Source organism: Kogia breviceps, chromosome 8, assembly GCF_026419965.1.
Source record: "Kogia breviceps isolate mKogBre1 chromosome 8, mKogBre1 haplotype 1, whole genome shotgun sequence".
Lineage (NCBI taxonomy): Eukaryota > Metazoa > Chordata > Mammalia > Artiodactyla > Physeteridae > Kogia > Kogia breviceps.
This window is the reverse complement of record NC_081317.1, coordinates 40,671,277-40,691,079: the sequence shown is the minus strand read 5'-3', so window position 1 is coordinate 40,691,079 and position 19,803 is coordinate 40,671,277. Positions and strand designations below refer to the sequence as shown.

The window sequence follows — 19,803 nt, the reverse complement described above, 5'->3', positions numbered from 1 at the left end:
AAAAGTGCTGGATAGCTTTACTTTGATCCATCAGATACACCCTCCAACCTTCTCTTCCCTGTGTCCGGGAGATTGGCATGCACTGGCGGACTCAACAGACTCTAGCTCTCTGTCTTCCAGTTGGGACTGGCCAGTAGGGTTTGGTCACTAGCAGGAGATCAAAGGGCAAGAGAAGGGGAGGGGGGGTCATTTATTCTCCTGATTCCCTCCCTGTTGGGTCAATAAGGGGTGTCTATCTATCTCTCTTCCTAAGGCCACATTTCCTATCAGACATCTCTATCCAAACAGCGCTCTCTCTCTCACATGCTCTCTCTCTCCCCTCCCACCCTAGCCCAATGAAGCCTCCCTTCCACTGCCCCTCACACCTCCCCTCACTTACTAAGACTAGGACCCTGTGTTGCTTTAACTGACTCCACTTGCATCTCTGTAAATAGCCACTTTACTGAACCCTTTTCAAATAACCCAACTTGAGTGTGCTGTTTCCTGCCACCACTATGACTAGTACAGAAAATATGAGGTCCTTGGACATATCTTGGGAGGGACATCTGGGGAGAAGAAACAGAATTTCTGCTAACCATTCTCCGTTCGAATTTTGAAAGAAATGTGAACTCTATTATTATTATTTTTTTTACCCGAACTGGTAAAGCAGAGCACAGGTTACAGCAATGCTTATACATCTTTCCCCCTACCTGCCTGGAAGCACCTGGAGGGTAACAGTATTCACCTTTGGAGTCCTGCGGATGGTAGATGTTCAAGAAATGTTCATCAAGTACAACTGAACTGTAAGACCTTAGGCCTCACCTCTCTCTCCAGGTCTGTTCCTTCATCTGTACAACCTCTATCCAGGAACACTGAAATTTCACCCACTTGAGCTACATAAGAAAAAAAGTCGGTGCAGGGGTAATTGAAATATTCTTTAGATAAATGCTTTTATGTCAGCTTTATTGTTTTCAAGAACACAGAGTAATATGATCTTGGATAATGAAGGAGGTTGGGCAGAATGTCATTGGAAGTACTTTTAATCAAGTATTTTAAATGGCACATAATTAACATTGTTTTAAAGCAAAATGGCCCTTCAAAGGGTGCTTCTTCCCCTTAAGTAATTTACCTGAGAACAGGAACTAGATTAAATAGCAGAGCCATGACATGTGCCACTATGGACCAGTCTATATTTGACAGCAAAAGAAATCTGCCTTGTATTGTATTATTGTGACAAAATGCCAGGTTACAAAACACCATGTACAGCATGATGCCAACTTCATAAAATATTCATACCCATTTATCTATGCGGGACGGGGGATCATTTTGGGAACGGACCCTTGTTGCCTGCCGGTGCGGGAAAGTGTGAATTCATTTTCTGCTTTTTCTTTTTACAACATTTAAAAAACAAATAAATGCTCCTTCCATTGGTGAAGGAGGAGCCAGAGGGTCCGGCCTGCAAGGGCAAGGCTCCTCTGCAGCGGAGAGGGGCTACGAGAGGAGGACCGCAGATGCAGGGGCTCGGGGTCGACTCCCTCCTGCCTGCGGGAGGCTCCACTTACCGCACGAGGGAAACGGGCGCGGAGGGCGCAGCGAGAACTGGCTGGAAGTGGGGGACAGGTGAAGCGGTGGGCCGCCGGGTGCGCGGGTCTCGGCGCATGGGGGCGGGGCGCGTGGGGGCGGGGCAAATGGGGCGGAGCCTCGGCGTGGGACGGGTCTCGTCGGGGAAGGGGCGCGAGGTGGAGGGGAAGGTGTCGGCGTGCGTGGCGGGCGGCTGGGGACGGGAGGAGGGGTGGGGCACCGTTGGGGCGGGGTCTTGGTGGGGGCTTTGGGGTGGGGTCCTCCTGGGCCGGGCTGGGTTGCGGGCGGCTCCGCCCCCCGTGGCTGGGAAGGCGGAGCAGACCTGCCCCAGAAGGCGACGGGAAGGAGCGGGATTCCGGACGATGGCGGCGCCTGGCGCGCTGCTGGTGATGGGCGTCAGCGGCTCGGGGAAGTAGGTCCGGGAGGGCCGGGGCGCAGGGGGCGCAGTGGGGGGCGCGGCGCGGGGCGGCGGAGGCCAGACCCGCCGGCGTTCCGGGCCCGCGGCGACGGGAGGGTCCTTTCCCTTTGCTGATGAGGGAACTGAGGCCCAGGGCACCTGCTCCCTCTCCCCACTTGCCAACCTGCTCGCCTCGGGGGCCCCCGGCCCGGGGCCACATCCCAGACTCGGGCTCTTCGTCTGTAAATTTAGGCAGAGGCTTTCGCGAAAGCTCCTTGTGAAGAGGCGCCTGCAGGGGCGCGAATAGAGTAACGACTCCCCGCGCCACCTCGAGCGGCCCGGGCCGTCACAGGTTCCCATGTTTGGGGACTTCGTGTGGGCACAGCGTGTAAGGGAGCAAGGCCCACAGCGCGGGGGCAAGCCTCGTCCCAGGCTCCTACAGACTTTTGTCAAGCTGGACAGCGCGCCAGCTCCCCCCTGCCGGGCCCTAGACTTTCCTGATTAGATTTTGGAAAGTGAATTTAACCTTCCTATTTACTGTGTTCCCCCTTCAACTGGAAGGATTCGGTGTTAAAATGAAGAGTGGCCCCTGGAGGTTTGTGATCAGGGAGGAGCACTTTATACCACAAAACCTCTGCCCAGCCCAGTCTGGCCAACTTGGGGACTGAGGAAGCCTTTGGCTTCCTGTTTAGACCAAAGTCTGACAGTGCCCTTTATTATCAGAAGAGGCAGCTACGGCAGCATTCCACCAGAGGCAGCAAAAGACAACTAAAATATCACAACCTCCAAAGGCTTATCCAGACCCTTCTAGAATGATCTGAATCAGGACCTGCCCATGCGGTCCAGTGTATTTTAAAGACTCTTTCTTTCTCCAGGTAGGTAGGTTTAGCTTCCAAAAATTATTGTGGCATTTTTAGCCTCAAAGACAGGGAATCTTGAACTGAAATTTAAAATAAAACACAGAGCCAGAAAGTCCCTCACTGTGTATAACTGAAGAAAACTCAGAGAATGAAAAACTGCTGCTCTGGTGTGATGTAGTGAAAGTCAAGAGCCCTAGGTCTTGGTCCTACTGCTGTCTGGTTGTGAGCTTGGGCAGTTCCCGTGCTGCCCCCCGACCCAAGCCTTGGATCAGATGAGGGGAGACTGTACCATATGTCATATGGTTATGATATTCATGCATTCAGTAAATGTTTATCGAGCTCAATCCTTCCTCAACGTCACTGACATGTAGTGAGCAGGACAGGTAAATCCCTGCCCTCAAAGAGTTTACATCCTAGTAAGGGAGGGAGGCAGTAAGGGAATAAATACATGTGCAGTGCAGGCAGCAGTAGGTGCTCTAGGGGAAAATAAAGGAAGGTAAGTGGAACAAAGAGCCAGGCAGGATAGTGAGGGAGGGCTCTTCTGAGGAAGTGGTGTTGGAGAAAGACCTACAAGAAGAGAGGAAATATGCCCGTGGATAGCCAGGAAAGGGCATATGGGCAGAGGGAATGGCAGATGCAAAGGCCCTGAGGCTTGACTTTCTTGTGGATGAGCAGGGAGGCCATTGTGGCTGAGTGATTGGGAGCTGAGGTCAGAAAAACAATGCAGGTGAAGAGAAGTGGTCATATGCTGGAATATTTTGAAAGTAGAGCCAAAAAGATGTGTTGATGGACTGGATGTGGGATATGAAGGAGAGAAGAGTCATGGATGATTTCAAGAGTTTTGGCCTGGATAACTGGAAGAAAAGAGTTTATGTTGACTGATGGGGAAGCAATAGGCAGAGCAGGTTTGGAAGAAAATTTCAGGAGCTCAGTGTGGGATGTGGTGAGTTGGACATGCCTGTCGGTCATCCAAGTTGATCTGTCAAGTGGGCTATCAGATATCCAAGTCGAGTCCAGGAGAGAGGGACTTTAGGTGAAAATGTAGGACTCATCGGGGTGTGGATATGTTTAAAGACATAGATGTTCAGAACACCAAGGGAGTGAATGTGGATAAGCTGGCCAAAGACTGAGCCCTGGGCCCTCTAATGGTTAGGTCAATGTCAACTGTTGTCGATGGACTGAGTGATAAAATGCCTGAGAATTGATTACATTGATCATTGGATATAGCAACATTGAGTTCTTTGGTGACTTTTGTGAGCCCCTCTTAGGGCCCTGGAGGATTTTTAAATATACTCCATAACATTTGGAGCAGTGGGGTAATACCTTAATAGAACAATAGTCTCAAGCCAGAAAGATCCCATTTAAAACACTGTTAAAGTAATGTCAAGTAATAAGTTTATTATGTTTAATGCCTTTCCCTCCCCTACCTGAATGTAAGGGATCTTTTTCCTTTTTGTTTATTGACATATGTGTCTAGAACAATGCCTGGCACATAGTAGGTGCTTAATAAATATGTATTGACTTGATAAATGAATGAATGGAGCCATTTGAGTGGGTGGCGGTGTTAGCTTTCTTTATATTTTAACAATCTCAGTGAAGCCACCTCTGCTTCTTTCCGTGTTTCCTTCTTTTTCCTGCTGTCGCAACAAGCTCAGGCCTTTTGAATACCTTTCTCATTATTCTGTGCCCCAGCCTACTGCCTACTGTCTTTTTAAGTCTCCTTGATCCTGATTTAGACCAACCGACTGGAAGACGTTTGGGCCCCAAACTGGTTTGTGATGTTCGGCCCTGACCAGTCTCCTTTGAGCCGAGCACTTTGCCGTATTTCTGCTGGGGGTCCCTGGTCCATATTCAAACAGTCTAGCTGTCCTCTGGTTAGGAAGTTTGGTTAGAGTGGTAGAGAGTGGTTTTTCTGTTTTCTTCTATCTCCTTCCTGCCCGTCTACACCCCAATCTAGTTAGCTTTCTTAAATTATGACTGGTGGCTGACATGTTCATTCCTGGCTAATCTAACTTGGTCTTAAGTGTGATTTCCATTGTACACAGCACTGATTTCACCAGCCCTGGAGTTCGGCTGGGACAGTTTAATCACCAGTAGGCTACAACATGTCACCCTATGCAGCCTCCAAAGGAGGAAACGTAATGGGAGAGGTTCCACTTCTCTCAATCCTTTGGTTACCTTCGGGAGCAGGTCTCAGTTTGGTACAAGTGTGTCTTTTTAAAACTTCCCTGATACCTTCTTAACAAAAGAGAGAGGACCCTTGGCAAGCAATAGTATCCAGCTAGAATTTCATCACAATGTTTTGTTTTCACTGTATACATCTTTTTGGTTGCCTCCTGTTTAAGGCGAGTGAGGGTAGCTTCCTGTATAAGGGAAGGAAAGAGTTTCCTTGTTTAACACATTTGTTTAATTTTAAAGAGTGAACCAATTAAACAAAAATAGCAAGTAGATAATTGTAAAAGTGTGTGTAAAACTTAGGCAAGAGGGTATGATGAAATGGTAGGAGGATACAGTAAAAAATTCTGAAGTTCATACTTCAATGATTGGCATTTTGGGTAACACTTCAGAAACTGATAGCATGAGGGGGCTTCGTTTCTAATTAATTGCCTGACGGCCTCCACCCCTACCCCACAGCGCTAGCCTGTAACCCTCAAGATGGCCAGTCTCAGTGGACTGAGCATTATGTCCTAGGAGCTAGTAGGTACTCAGTAGAAATTGGCTGAGTGAAACGAGTAAGTGAATGGATAAATGTAGCTCAGTTCCCTTGTTTTACAGGTGAGAAAACTGAGATTAGAGGACAAGGTGACTTACACAGGAGGACACAGTCATTTAGTGGCAGAATGGAGACCGTGGCCAGACCTCAGTTTCTTGGACCGAAGCCCTCTTCACTGACCATGCAGCCTGTTAGGGTCTGAACAGGTAGATCATTCTCAGATGTATTGCACAGAGAGCATTCAACTCCCAGACTTAAAACTGAGTGCTGGTAATTCTCCATGTCCTTTATTTAAAGAGTGTGCCCCTTTTAAGCCCCAATATTTTAATGTTTTTATGAGCTCCTTGAACCTTGTGTGGGTGCTTAGAGGTTAAATTCCCTGTCAGACCTCTCCCTCCAATATCCTCAGTAGAATTTATCACTTTAATAATTCAGTATTTTTTCTCAAAAAAATAATTATCTACAAAACAGGGACCAAAAACTTAAGGAAAAAACTTCAGGAGTTTAATGAGATCTTATGTATTGCTTTTGGGAGAAAAATTGGTGATGACTGGATAATTATTTCATTTAAATTCCTGGAGAAAACTAAAGCCATGCTCTAGACTCCAGGGTCAGGAGCATCTGTCTCAGTTTCAGTATCATAAGTTTTCGGTAATTAATACCGGTAGGGCAGCCCTCTGCTTCCTGGGGCTCCTCGGATGGAAGAGGCACAGCGCAGGCTGGGAAAGGGCAGTCACGTAACATCTATGTCCTCTCCACAGATCCACCGTTGGCACCCTGCTGGCATCCCAGGTAACCTGTTCTAATGCCTCCCAGTTGCTAGTCCCATCATGTTGTCTCTTTGCTTCTCTCGCTCTCCTCTCCCTGCCTTTTCTTCTGGCTGAGTGGTTTGTAAACTCACCACAGATACCTCCATGCAGCTTGTGAAACCCACCGGAGCAATTTTGTTTTTCTCCTTGGTGATCATAAATAGTGATGAATGAAAAAAAGAGCTGCAGCAGCCCAGGGAGCAGGATTTATGATGTGACATCAGAGTCCTCCCCACTCCTGCGCCTGGGTGGGCGGGGGTGGGGGGGTTTCCTCGGGCTGCTGGTGGGGAAGAGGGTGGCAGGGTGGTTTCTGTACCTGCCCGTTAGTTTTAGTAACCCCACAGTGGCTGTCACGTGGGCCGCACTACCTGCCACATACCCTCCTTCACTTTGTTCTTAAAGCTAGGATGGAAATTCTATGATGCAGATGACTATCACCCAGAGGAAAATCGAATGAAGATGGGAAAAGGGATACCTCTGAATGACCAGGTAAGGTTTGCTATCTGTTTTTATTTCCAACACAGATGTCCTGTGATGCAGGGTGATGCAGGTTAAGATTCCTGCAGTGCTTGTTGTAGTAGAGTTCCTGAGTCATACACTCACGTACAGTGCTCCAAAAGCCAGGTGCACAGCGGGCCCACCACATATGTTAGCTTTGGCCCTGAACTCCCATCTAAACTCTAAACTGGCATCAACAGTGATGCCACCCTCTGCCCCAGCTCAGCAGGATCTGCTGGAACACTTTGTTGAGGGATTTTAATCTGCAGAATGTAATCCCTGAGAGGGCAGAGGCTCCCCTCTGCCTCATATGTAGGGAAGTTCATCTTTTCTTCCCAGGACTTATCAGCCTACCACCTCGCCAGGCCCCGGTGTCTTTGCCAACTCAGATCTGGCCCTCTGGAGCCACGCATCCCCTCCTTGTATCCACTGGAGCCACCCTTGTCTCTTTCAGTTGCTCTACCACCATGCTCCTCCCCGCAGGGCCTTTGTATCTGTTTTTCCCACTGTGAGGAATAATGCACTTCCCTGCTGTCTTCTCAGTTATCCGGCTCATGCTTCACATCTCAGCTCCTATGCCCCTTCTTCAGGGAAGCTCTCCCTGACTTCTAGGTAAAACCTCCTATAATAAACTCTCATGGCACCATATCCCTTACCGTCCTTGTCCCAGTTGCAACATGGCATTTGATGGTGTGAGAATTTGATTACTATTTATCTCTACAACTAGATTTCACCTCCAAAAGGGCAGGCACTATGGCCATTTTTGTTAACCATTATATATCCCCAGAGCCTGACACACAGTACATGTCAGAAAATATTTGTGGCAGATTTGTGAGTGAATGAATGAATGAGTGTAAGAATGAATGACTAGCACCTCATTTCTTTATACACTGTCATGAGGCCCTTTCCTAGAGAGTCTCTCTCAAACCAGAGTCACAAACTGGATTCATTGGCATGATTAGCTGTAACCCAAGAGAGACTGAGGGCAGGGCATAGGGCTGAGTCCACAGGGCAGCTGAGAGCAGGGGCTCTAGCTGGGCCCACGTGCCAAGGGTGTCCAAAGGGCAGATATGATACGGAACTGGCCAAAGAGCAACACTGGTGTTTTCACTTTCATGACCTTGGCTCACCCCAGTTGGGCCCCACTTTCTTCTCTTTGTCCTGCCGTGAAGGACTGGAGTCATTAACCCATATTAGGTCTAATTCTAGAGCACTCTGAGGGTTTCTCTTTGTCTCAGGGAGTGCACCTCGAGTTTGTAATAGTTAAAACGTTAAACCATCAAAATCAAGTTTATAGCATCTGACTTTAGAAAGCAGGAGGAGAGAAGCAAAAAAGGGATACAGAGTAATAATTTAAACATAATGATATTATACAAGAGATAATAAACATAATATAGATAACCTGGCCTCACCACTGAGCTTGTGTGACTTTTGGCAGATGACTTAGTCTCTCTGTGCCTCATTTTCCTCCTGTGAAGTAGGGATGGTGACAGGACCTATTTCATTGAGTTCTTGGGAGGATTAAATGAGATAATATGAAAAATGTGCACAGAGAAGTGCCTGAAGCATTCAGTAAATATCACTTCTTATTGTTGTTGCTAATATCTTATCTATATATACATACATGTAACAGAAACCATTTCTGTGGAGTGTGTAAAATGTGACTGTGCTAGGGTTATTTTATTTTTCTCCTTGGCAAGTACAAATGAAAATTAAAATAAGGAACAAAGTAAAGCAACCCAAATGGACAGATTTTAAAATGGCATTTAAGCATCCTTCCTCTTGTTCACAAGTGAGGCTTGTTAAGTGGGCAGTATGGATATGGGGCTGGGGAGGAGAATTCAGAAGAGGAATTTATTATACAGAAGAAAAGGTTATCAGATACTGAAAGAAACACAACAAGTTACTAAATACATTCAGAGGCAGCGGTACAAGTTAGCCTGACCTTAGAGAAAAGCAGAGAGAAAGAGGTAAGATGGCAGATGGCTTACATTTTTGATGAGAGCCCAGCGAGTCTAAGAGTGAAGGTGTGGGTCACAGCTGAGCTGGCACCAAGGACCTCCTGGTTGCTCTGGCAACCAGCCCCCCACCCCAAAGATACTGTACTGAACATCAGTTAGAGTGTTAGAGGCAGACATAGCGGTTGGCCTTGTGGAAGAGTCTCAGGAGGGTTTGGGGAGGGTATTGTGCTCAGAAGGCTAAGATATGAAGAGAAAGAACCTGAGTTCAATATACCAAGGGCTCCTTAAGTGTATTTCAATTAAATTAAATGTAAACTCTAGTTCCTGGGTTGCACTGCCACATTTCAAGTGTTCAACAGCCACATGTGGCTGGTGGCTGCTAATCCAGGTGGCACAGATAGAGGACATTTCCCTCAGGGCAAAAAGCTCTATTGGACAGCGCTGGTATAGAAAGATACGCCACCCAGGATGCAATACATTATTAGCGTGATGATGATGATAATAATAATTTCCAAGCTGCCAGTCAGTGAGTCTCCCATATGTGCCAGGTTCATGCTGTCCTGGCAGCGTATGGTGACACTTGAGCAGACTTCAACCTCAAAGTCTATTTAAAAGAGGGTTTTTTGACAATTTTTCCCTGATTATAAATATAATACTTATCCTGTATAGAAAATTTGACCAGTGCCGAAAAATCCTTTCACAGAATTTTCATCACCCTTGGTTTCATCTTCCAAAAATACCTACTAATTGAATTTGAGTTTTTCCCCCTTATCTTTTTTGGGGTATATATTATTTTTACATGCATTCTTTCCTCTATGGGCTTAAGTTCACTTTTGCACCAGGTAAAACCAGTCCATTGCCCGTTGTCCTCCCCTCCTACTTTCCTTGCCCTCTCTCCACCTCCCCCAGCAATGCTGGACACACTCATCTTCCATCTGTTCCTCTGAGCTCCTGCCCTGCCCTTTAACCATCATCCCCTTCCAGAAGACACTGTTTCTCTAGATAGGCCAAGTGCTTAAGCACTGGGCTGGGGGTTCAGGGTACACTGCCCCCTCGCATCCCTGCATGTAAGGACTATCAGGAATGAAGGGACCTAGAACATCAGATCCAGCAAGCAGGGATGTTCATTTGGGTTATGTTGTTTCCTCCTCTTTCCCCTAAGACTTTGTGTGTTCGACTTGCCTTAGTTACCATATTGTCTGTAGTAACTATTTACACACAGAGTTCAGTGAATTGGCTTTAATATATTCTCTGTTTTTTCCCAGTTTCTGCATCTGTGAAAAGGAGATCTCAAGCATTCCCTTTCTTCACAAACATGAATACAAAAATTTGGAGCTCATGTGTCCAAGTCCTCCCTAAGACCCTAACAATAAAGTCCAGACTCCTTAGCAGGTCACTCAAGGTCTTGACTCTCTAGTCCTGACAGTTTCTCCTGACCTTCCTCACCTATCAACTCCCACACCTCCTATTCACCAGTGCTGAGCTCCTGCCTCATCCATTTAGACAAGAGTCTTGGTAAACCATCTTTGATATGCCAAGTCTTGCCCTTCCCTCTGCTTGACAGGCCCTGCTTCCATTAAAATCCTCTTTATCCTTTAAGATTTAGTCTTCCTAGGGCCTGATCAAAATTTCTCTCTCCCCTTGTCTTATCATAGCCCTTCTTATATTTCTTGGAGCCCTCATTACTGTCCTGTGGGTAGTTTAATTGATTACCCATCCTCAGGCTGTGACCCCCGTGAGGACAGGGACTGCACCATTCATATTTATATCCCCAGTGCTCGATATGGTGCTTTGCACATATTAAGTATTCATTGTTTGTGGAGTTAGAGCCCACTGCATACTAAATTTATTTATTAAATGTGTTTTCAAAATTCAAAGTTGGAAATGAATGCTGTTTATTGCAGCTATTAAATCAGCCAAAAAGTAATGTTTAAAATGGAGTCTACTCCTTTTCCTGGTTAAGTCCCAAAGCAGCTCAATGTATTATATATGATTCCCCCATTTTGCAGATGAACAAAGGGAAGCACAGAGAAAGAAGTTAAGTAACTTGAGCAAAGGCACAGAGTGAGGGGGATCTCTCTAACCTCTAAGACTCTACTTTTTCTACTGTGTTAAAGGCCCTTATACTCCACACACAGAAAAATAATCTACAAGAAGTGAATCAGGGTTGATTAACTGGAGCAAGAAAGGGTGAAAGCAAGGGAGAGGGGGAGAGCAGGAGAGAGGCACAGCCCTCGGTGAGCACATCCATTGTAGGGGCCTAGGCCTTGAAGGGTATTTGAGGCAGGTGACACCTGGCTTTACACAGCAGGTCTGAGAATTCTGGTTTCCACATGGGAGTCTAGGTAGCCTCTGGAGCTGCTTTGGAAAAACTCTCTGCTTGTGGCCCCAAGTGATCCTCCAAGGAAGGATCTCAATTGTGTAATTATGACTCAATACTTGGAAACTTCTGTACAATGAAGTTGAAACTGCTTCTGTTTTATCTCCAACCTTCTCTCATTGTTTTTATGGCTGGTGGACCCAGACCTTACCAGTGCAGTGAATAAACTGGTCCAACATACATTCTGATTGGGCAGATGTCTGAAAGCATCCATTTTTGTTTAAATAGTTTAATGTTTCCATGTATTAATATTAGTTTTCATGGTTGAGCTTCTGAGGAATTTTATTATGACTGAGTGATGCAACATGCTTAATTCTTGATGAAGGCACATATTGAGGCACTATTAAAACAATAAAAAAGCATGGATTCAAAGTAAAGTTCCATTTTCCTATACATAGGATAGGAAGCTTATTACCCAAACATGTTTTCCATTATTTTTAATTTGTTTCGTCTTTATTGTAAAATGTTTCAGGCATGCAGAAAATATAATGAATAATAAAGTCAATACCCAACTTAACACCATATTTGTTTCCTAAGCCATAAAATAATACAGAGATTGATCTCTGTACAAAGAGATATTTGTGCCGATGGACTGGAGGAAATGTGCAATCTAAGTAAAACAACAGAACACAAGTTTGCTCCTCTGCTAATGTGAAGAAAGAAGAGATATCTAAAGTACTAGAAATTAAACAAATTATCCCCTCTCCTTGGTTCATTCAAACCCACTAGGAACATTTTACTCATGCAGAAGAACAACTCATTTTTTCGTTGTGTTTGCATCTGTGAATCAGTCCTAATGGATCATTATAATTGCTCCTTGAATTCTAAGTAGGTATGTGAATACTGAATATGTGAATTAGCATTTGGCCCTCTGAACCTTCCAACTACCTCTTCTAAACCAAACATTCTTGCTGAATGGGAGTTAGCAGCCCACGGCACTAGTCTCAGGATTTTGTTTCACCTAGAGACTTGTACAGTGACAAGGGATGTACTGTGGAAAAGGCTGTCTGCCTACCTAGATAGGACAAGGGTAGTCAGGCTCTGTCTTGTCAGCTCAATGCCTGATACCGTCAACACATTGAACACGCATTCATGTCTCATATGAGAACCCCACTAGTCAGGTTCACAAGATTTCTACATAAAACCAGAATGCCAGTTGATTAATTTACAAGGAGAAATTTAAGTGCCATATGGCCTGTAACACTCACATGGATCTGATTTCAGAAGCCAACATACAATCAGGTTTCTCAGTGAACATGCAAACAAAAGAGTAGGAGAGTTAGGGCTGAAGTTTCTAATGGTGTGAGACCATCCATCCCCTTACAGGAAGACGTTTGCTAATGAGAATATGATATTCAAAGTCCTATGGCCAGAATTCAGTCCTATGGCCAGACATGTCCTCTGGTCAGTACTCTGCTGTTTAATTCCATAGTGCTCCTGCCCTGGGCTTTCACACCCACCAAGCCTTGCTGGGACAGACGTGCTTCCTTTATGTGTGTAAAAATATGTAGTTGGATCATAGTGAGGTCCTACTAGCCTGAGGGTCATTTTTACTCCTTCAGATGAGTTTATACATCTCTGCCCCTTTCTATTAAGTGTTGCTCTTTTTTTTTTTTTTTTTTTTTTTTTTTTTGCGGTATGCGGGCCTCTCACTGTTGTGGCCTCTCCCGTTGCGGAGCACAGGCTCCGGACGCACAGGCTCAGCGGCCATAGCCCACGGGCTTAGTTGCTCCGCGGCATGTGGGATCTTCCCGGACCAGGGCACGAACCCGTGTCTCCTGCATCGGCAGGCGGATTCTCAACCACTGCGCCACCAGGGAAGCCCCTTAAGTGTTGCTCTTTACATTAAAGCTTTAAAGAACAAGCTTCTTTCCTTCTTTTACAAGTGCTTAGGAAGTTACCTCACTGTGGGCCCCATATGCTATAAGCAGACTCCTTAACTTTATAAAAATTGACATCATTTCTGCAGCTTGAAATGGGATGCCCCCATTTACATGTAAAACACACAATGAAGTTAGTCCCCTTAATGATTAGTATACCACTTTACCAAGTAAGTGGCCTGTGCTGCCCTTCCTGCAGGCCTGAAAGGCACTGTATCTTTGTAGGACTGGATCCTAGGTAGGAAACTGCTCATCCTGCTGACGTGTGAGTCTTTAAGGCCTAGTCACCCTGCTCTGCTACAGCCTTCTATTAGAGGAGCTGTTTTGGAAAATATAGCCAAAGAGGTTTAAAGAAATTTTTTTAAGGTCATTGTATAACTAACAGTGTTCTCTTTTTCATCACTGTTAGTTCATGAATATAGTAGAAAAGCTTAGCTATTCACAGTGAGAGTACAGGAAAGAAAGGAATTTAGAAAGTTGAGTGCAAATGGAATCTTAGAAGTTAAACTTAGGGTGATCATGTCTAGAGTACTGAAAGAAAGCACCCAGAGGATAGTGTCTGGATCTCCCTAAGCACACAACAGACGCTTGTAAGCGGATGAAGGAAAGAGGAAATCCAAATCTGTGCTTGAATTGGCAGCTTTTCCCATGGGCAATTTTCCATCATAAAATACTGCACAGCTCATAAGTCCATCTAATTATCCCCACTACCTATAATCCTTGACACTCTTCTTCCTGGACCCCTGCCATAAGCCCAGAAAATACTGCGTTACAGTGGCAATTTCAAGTTCCATAAGTATAGCTCCTACAACTTTTTTTCTCCTCATAGACTTCTCCAGAACATTTAGTTTTTGAGTATGATGTCTTAGAAAACCTTTCCAATAATAAACCTTAAATATATACTCTTTCCCAAGAGCACATAGGTCTAATTTGCTGATTCTAAAGTATTTCAGTTACCAAAACTGAATCAAGAATAGAAAAGTCTGAATATAACACAATGCTCATTCAAGAAATTGAACCTGTAATCAGAGATCTTGCCTCAAAAAAAAAGCCCCAGGCACAGAGTTTTTAAGATGAGTTTTAGTCAGCTCAGGCTGCTGTAACAAAATATCATAGACGGGGTGGCTTAAACAATAGACACTTATTTCTCACGGTTCTGGAGGGTGAAGGTCCAAGAGCAAGATGCCAGCATGGTCAGGTTCTTGTTTATTCTGAGCCTGGAGTTTCTCTTCCTGGCTTGTAGATGGCTGCCTTCTTACTGTATCCTCACTGGGTGATTGAGGGGGAGGGCAGTGGAAGGAGAGAAAGAGTACACACTAGCTCACAGGTCTCTGCTCAAAAGGGCACTAATCCCATCATGAGGGCCCCACCCGCATGACCTCATCTAAACCTAATTACCTCCAAATACCATCACATTAGGGGGTATGAATTTTGGGGAAATAAAAACATTCAGTTCATAATAATATATTGTATACAAGCTGTTTCAAAGAACAGAAAAAGAGGGAAAGCTGCCCTACTTATTTTATGAGGCTAGTATAACCTTGATAACAAAATTTAACATGGACTATACAAGAAAACAAATGCAGGTCAATCTCAATTATATAAATGTGAAAATCCTAAATAAAATGGTAGTAATCAAATGTTTAAGAGCAAGGACTTTTAAAGACACATCATGTTTCTTAAATATGCATCAAAATGACAAAGGATGAGGGCACAAGTAAGGATATGGCTGAGACATATATAAAATCAGACTGTGAGCTGAAAATCATTGAATATGTTTAAAATTTCCATAATAAAAAATTATGTTTTTCTTTAAATGCATTATGGCCAATCAGTATTTACCCTAGGAGGATTCCTTTGTGAAACACTGTAGGGTGCCCTATGTAAACGTCCTCTGCCTTCTCTGGAGAAATACAAAATTCTCACACTGCTTATATCTGAGTAGAGCTTTGCTTTTGGAGGGTTTGAAGAATAGGACCAGGGAGCAGCTGACATAAGGGCTTCTGTGAATACCTCTCTGTATTTGAGATCAGAGGCACCTAAAGAATCATGCATTATAATAAAAGATTTATATACGTATCAGAACCAGAGAAAATATACTTACAATGGGAAGATTAAGATGGCGGAAGTTACATACTGGTATTTTAGGACAATTTTTATTATTCTGAAAAGAGCCTCTGATACATGGACCAGGAAAATGTTCCTGTGCTGAACTGCCTAGTGACTTGACCCCTCAGACTTGTGCATGGCCTACTCCTCAAAACCACTAAGATCTCTCTGGACCTTAACATTGATGAACATGATTAACTTTCTGTAAAAACGAACAAAACCTGGAAAAGCCACTTTGTGTCTGCCTTAATTTCAGGACAGGATTCCATGGCTCTGCAACTTGCATGACATTTTACAAAGGTAAGAGAAAATCAGGTAAGCCAGTGAGTAAAGAAAACCCATCACAAAGTACAGGGGAAAAAATACACTCTTGAAATCACAACTGACTGCTGACATGGCATCCCAGAAATGAAATGCACCTATCAAGTAACCAACAATGATTTTAATCAGCCACAGATATGTATGTAGTTTAGTTGGGTTCTTCTAAACAACTCCACAATTACTAGCTGGGAATCTTGGTCAGCCACTTGGCTTCCATAAACCTGTTTCTTCATCTGAAAATGGGGATAAATATAGTTCCTACTCACAGACTGTTGTGAGGAATTAGTGAGATGAAGCATGGGTAGCACTTAGAACAGTACCTAATATATATAGTAAGTGCTAAAAAATAATAATGACGTACAGCTATACCTTAGCCACCACTTTTATTGCCTCCTACTTCAAATTCTGACAACCAGGAAGATCTGGGGTCATTCATAAGTCCACAGATAACTGGCCACCAGGATTGAAGTCTCAAATTGTTCAGCTCTGTAGCATGCCTCTGAGCAAACGAGGTCCTCCCCAACCCATCTATAGGCCAGACCCCTGGGAATCCTGGTTGGGACATGGAAGATAAAGAAGTGGCAGGGAATAGGTTCTAAATCTTGCTGTCTCAGATGAAGTCATGTTTTATAAATCTAAAATCATGTGGGCCATATGAAATTAGAGTATACTTATGATTAAACATCAGTTTACTTTTTTTAGACTGCACAGACATGGCTGGCAGCCCTGTCTTTGCATGGGCTTAGGGGTTTAAGGTTTGGAGTTGAGAACTTCTGCCCACTTGGGTCTGTAACATAAATAGACTTGTCAGAGATCTAACATACTGACCTGTGATGGAAGCAGAAGTGAAGATCCTCAGGAGAATTGAGATCAGACCTCCAGGCTCAGAATAAACAAGCTCTCACTCATGGCCCTTGGGAAGAGCCAGAAGGCTCAGGTACATAGGTTTGTTGCTGATGACACACTCCATCCACTGGGTCTCCAGTCTACAATGGCCATGAATCAAGGCGGCCCCTTCAGAATTCTGTTCTGAACTGAAATTTCTAAGTACCCAAGCCAGCTTTGACCCTTCACCTCTTTATACAGTTCCTTCCTGGCCCCAAGATGACTGCCTCTTCTGGCTGGTACATGTAGGTTTAGTGGAAAGGGGGCTCACCCTCATGTATGGTCTTGAACCACGCTGGTTTTCCCTTAATGGTGCCTTGTCACTGTACCTCTATTTCTGGCTCAGTTTTTTTTTTCCCTTAGTACATCCCTGGAAACTTCTCACATCCTGCTCACCTTGACCACACAGGGGCTGATGCTCCCTTTTCTCCTGCTTTCTCTAGCTCTGCACTGGTAACTTCCCCAGACTCTTCCAGCATACTGTAGAGTAGGAATGGACAGAAGCCAGTTGTGAAATTCAAATCCCTGAATACCTGAGGAGAGTCTGAGCTGTGCTGTGTGTGGGGCACAGGTGCCTGCCAGCAGCCACCCATGCCTACAAGTGGTAGCTCAGTCACATCCTACATCCAAGGGGCAGAGCCAATACTTACCAAGCATTTCCTGTGTGCTGGGCACCTTGATAAACTTACTCATCACAGTTCTATGGGCAGGTACTCTGAGTAGTTGCATTTAGAAGATGATGAACTGATGCTCGGAGAGGTAAATATGTTACCCAAGATGCCTCACTAGTGGAAGATCTTTACCTCAAAGCTAGAACTGCCTGATACTTGGCCACCATTTGTAACACCTTCCACTGTCAGAGAAGTGGGACTCTAGTCCTCAACCTAGACTTGACACCCGTTATTTTAAATGTCTTCACTCTAGCATCTTCCCCCCCCACACTTTCTTTTTTTAACAGAGATATAGCCTCTGGACAGCATGTAATTCTTGCCTGTTCAGCTCTGAAGAAAGTATACAGAGACATCTTAATACAAGGAAAAGATGGTGCACCTCTGAAGTGTGATGAGTCAGGAAAGGAAGAAAAGCTGGCTGAAGTGAAGCTCCTTGTGGTCCATCTGACTGGGTCGTTTGAGGTCATCTCTGGACGCTTACTCAAAAGAAAAGGGCATTTTATGTCCCCTGAGTTATTGCAGTCCCAGTTTGATACTCTGGAGCCCCCATCAGCTCCAGAAAATTTCATTCAAATCAGTGTGGACAAAAATCTTTCAGAGATAATTGCTACAATTATGGAAACTCTAAAATGAAGTGAGAATTGTTTATACCATTTATATCATTATATATGTAGAATGATTATATATATATATTTATATAATATATATGTATAATATATATAATATATATATTTATATATTATATATAAACATATATATAATATATATTATATATTTTTATATATTTATATTTTATATATATTATATATTATTATATATTATATAATAATGTAATATTTATATTACATTATTATACAGTATATAGTATATATATTATATATTATTATATAATATATAATATACATTATATACAATATATAATATATTATAATATATAATACATAATATATATGTACTATATATAATATATAATTTATATATTATATATTATATATTATTTATATATCATTTATAATATTTATATAATTTATATATTTATATATAATATATATTTATGTCATTTATATCATTATATATATCATTATAAATGATATATATATCATTTATATTATTATACATCATTATATAATTTATATCAGTGGTCCAGAACACAACTGGGCATAACTCTGTCTCCCATCCCAAACCATGTTCCAGTATCCTTGTTGATACTGTATTCTAGATTCTTCTTAAGGTGAATAAACCATAATTATTGAGATATGCTTGTTTGGTGGATATTTAGGAATCTGTGATACTCTTGTCATCATGCTCTGGCATATTTAAAGAAAAGGAGAGGAAACTTCGAAAGTGAAGCTTCAATTGAAGTTTAAATTCATGTGACCCAATCAAATAATCAGAGGAAATTCTATAATCTATGCTGTAAACCATGACTTATTTAGAACACTCTTGATCATGCCTGTACTTGGACAAATAAATGAAACTTGGCTATCCTTGGCACCCTCTGGAGATCAGTCAGGAGCAGAAAAGCATACAAAATTGACCACTCACCAGCAAGTCATGTTACACCACACACCTCTTATTTCTCTCTCTCTTTGAGTCATTTTATTTCTAGGTAAATAAAAAGCACACGCAGTTCACAGATTTTAAAAAATTTGCAAAGGTGGAACTTGAGTGAATGAAATGCATGACTCACTGATTCAGTCTGCCCCCACCTCATTTTGGAGACCCCTGTGAGACCAGGCTATTATCAACCTGCCCACCTTCCTGCTGTAAAAGCTGTCAATGATGGACACTAGGCAGGCCAGTAAGGAACACCAGAGGAGCTGCTATGGCTGAAAACTGAAACAAAACTTGCTAATGGGCAGCTTTATGCCAGTGGCAGCAGGATTGGGCGAGGCTGTGGGGAGCTTAGGGGCACTGGTGCATTGCTGGCATGCAGCTTCAGGTACCAGCAGGGAAAGCTGCAATCTGGCCAGCATGGGTTGGGTTTGAGCCCTTCCCCAATGGGGCTCCAGGAAGAAGCTTCCTTATCCCTCTATCCTAACCAGGGCCACAAGACCCAGCCACTTTGCAGGGCCACTGGTTGGTTCTGACCAAAAAGTGAGTTTTGGAACCAATTACCTGTTTTCTTTCACAAGGATATGCATTTCTTTGTCTCAGGAACCACAAATAGAATATGTGTGTGGGGTGCCAATGGAATGAAAGGGCCCTTCTGGGTGGACAGACCTTGCCTAAGAAAATATGGAGAGAATGAGGAAGGTGATGGAGGAGTAAGATGTGGAGCTCACCTTCTCCTCACAGATATATAAAAAATACATCTACAGGGCTTCCCTGGTGGCACAGTGGTTGAGAGTCCACCTGCCGATGCAGGGGATACGGGTTCGTGCCCCAATCCAGGGGGGATCCCGTGTGCTGCGGAGCAGCTGGGCCCATGAACCATGGCTGCTGAGCCTGCGCATCCAGAGCCTGTGCTCCGCAACGGGAGAGGCCACAACAGTGAGAGGCCTGCAAACAAACAAACAAAATCTACATGTGAAACAATTCCTACAGAACACCTACCGAACACTGGCAGAAGACCTCAGACTTTCAGAAAGGCAAGAAAATCTCCATGTAACTGGGGTCTTGGTTCTGTGGCCAGGGGTCGAGCCTGAGCTTCTGAGGTGGGAAGAGCCGAGAGCAGGACGTTGGACCACGAGAGAATTCCTGGCCCCAGGGAATATGGAGACTTCCCAGAGGTCTCCATCTCAACACCAAGACCTAGC

The 19,803-nt window shown here is 43.9% G+C and overlaps 1 protein-coding gene across 7 annotated transcripts; it reads left to right on the top strand.

Moving 5' to 3' along the window:
- The first annotated feature begins 1,425 nt into the window (after positions 1 to 1,425).
- Positions 1,426 to 17,686, top strand: IDNK (IDNK gluconokinase). 7 transcript variants are annotated; one of them, XM_067040133.1, is made up of 6 exons: positions 1,426 to 1,599; positions 5,593 to 5,736; positions 6,292 to 6,322; positions 6,746 to 6,828; positions 15,424 to 15,467; positions 17,332 to 17,686. In XM_067040133.1, the coding sequence occupies exons 4-6, from the start codon at positions 6,793 to 6,795 to the stop codon at positions 17,675 to 17,677; spliced, it is 426 nt and encodes a 141-aa protein (XP_066896234.1). In that variant the 5' UTR covers positions 1,426 to 1,599; positions 5,593 to 5,736; positions 6,292 to 6,322; positions 6,746 to 6,792; the 3' UTR covers positions 17,678 to 17,686. The 7 variants fall into 7 exon arrangements, with proteins under 7 accessions (XP_066896234.1, XP_066896232.1, XP_058928300.1 ...); XM_067040131.1 differs by having other exon boundaries at positions 6,742 to 6,828; XM_067040132.1 differs by lacking the exon at positions 1,426 to 1,599 and adding an exon at positions 2,802 to 2,832 and having other exon boundaries at positions 6,742 to 6,828.
- Positions 17,687 to 19,803: the final 2,117 nt, after the last annotated feature.

Bases quoted from the DNA above. Each gene is read 5' to 3' on its own strand.
- IDNK (XM_059072317.2), top strand. From the start codon at position 1,923: ATGGCGGCGCCTGGCGCGCTGCTGGTGATGGGCGTCAGCGGCTCGGGG. The intron at 6,829-15,423 runs GTAAGGTTTGCT...CCTTAATTTCAG, and splicing joins GGATACCTCTGAATGACCAG to GACAGGATTCCATGGCTCTG. The intron at 15,468-17,331 runs GTAAGAGAAAAT...TTTTTTTAACAG, and splicing joins TTGCATGACATTTTACAAAG to AGATATAGCCTCTGGACAGC.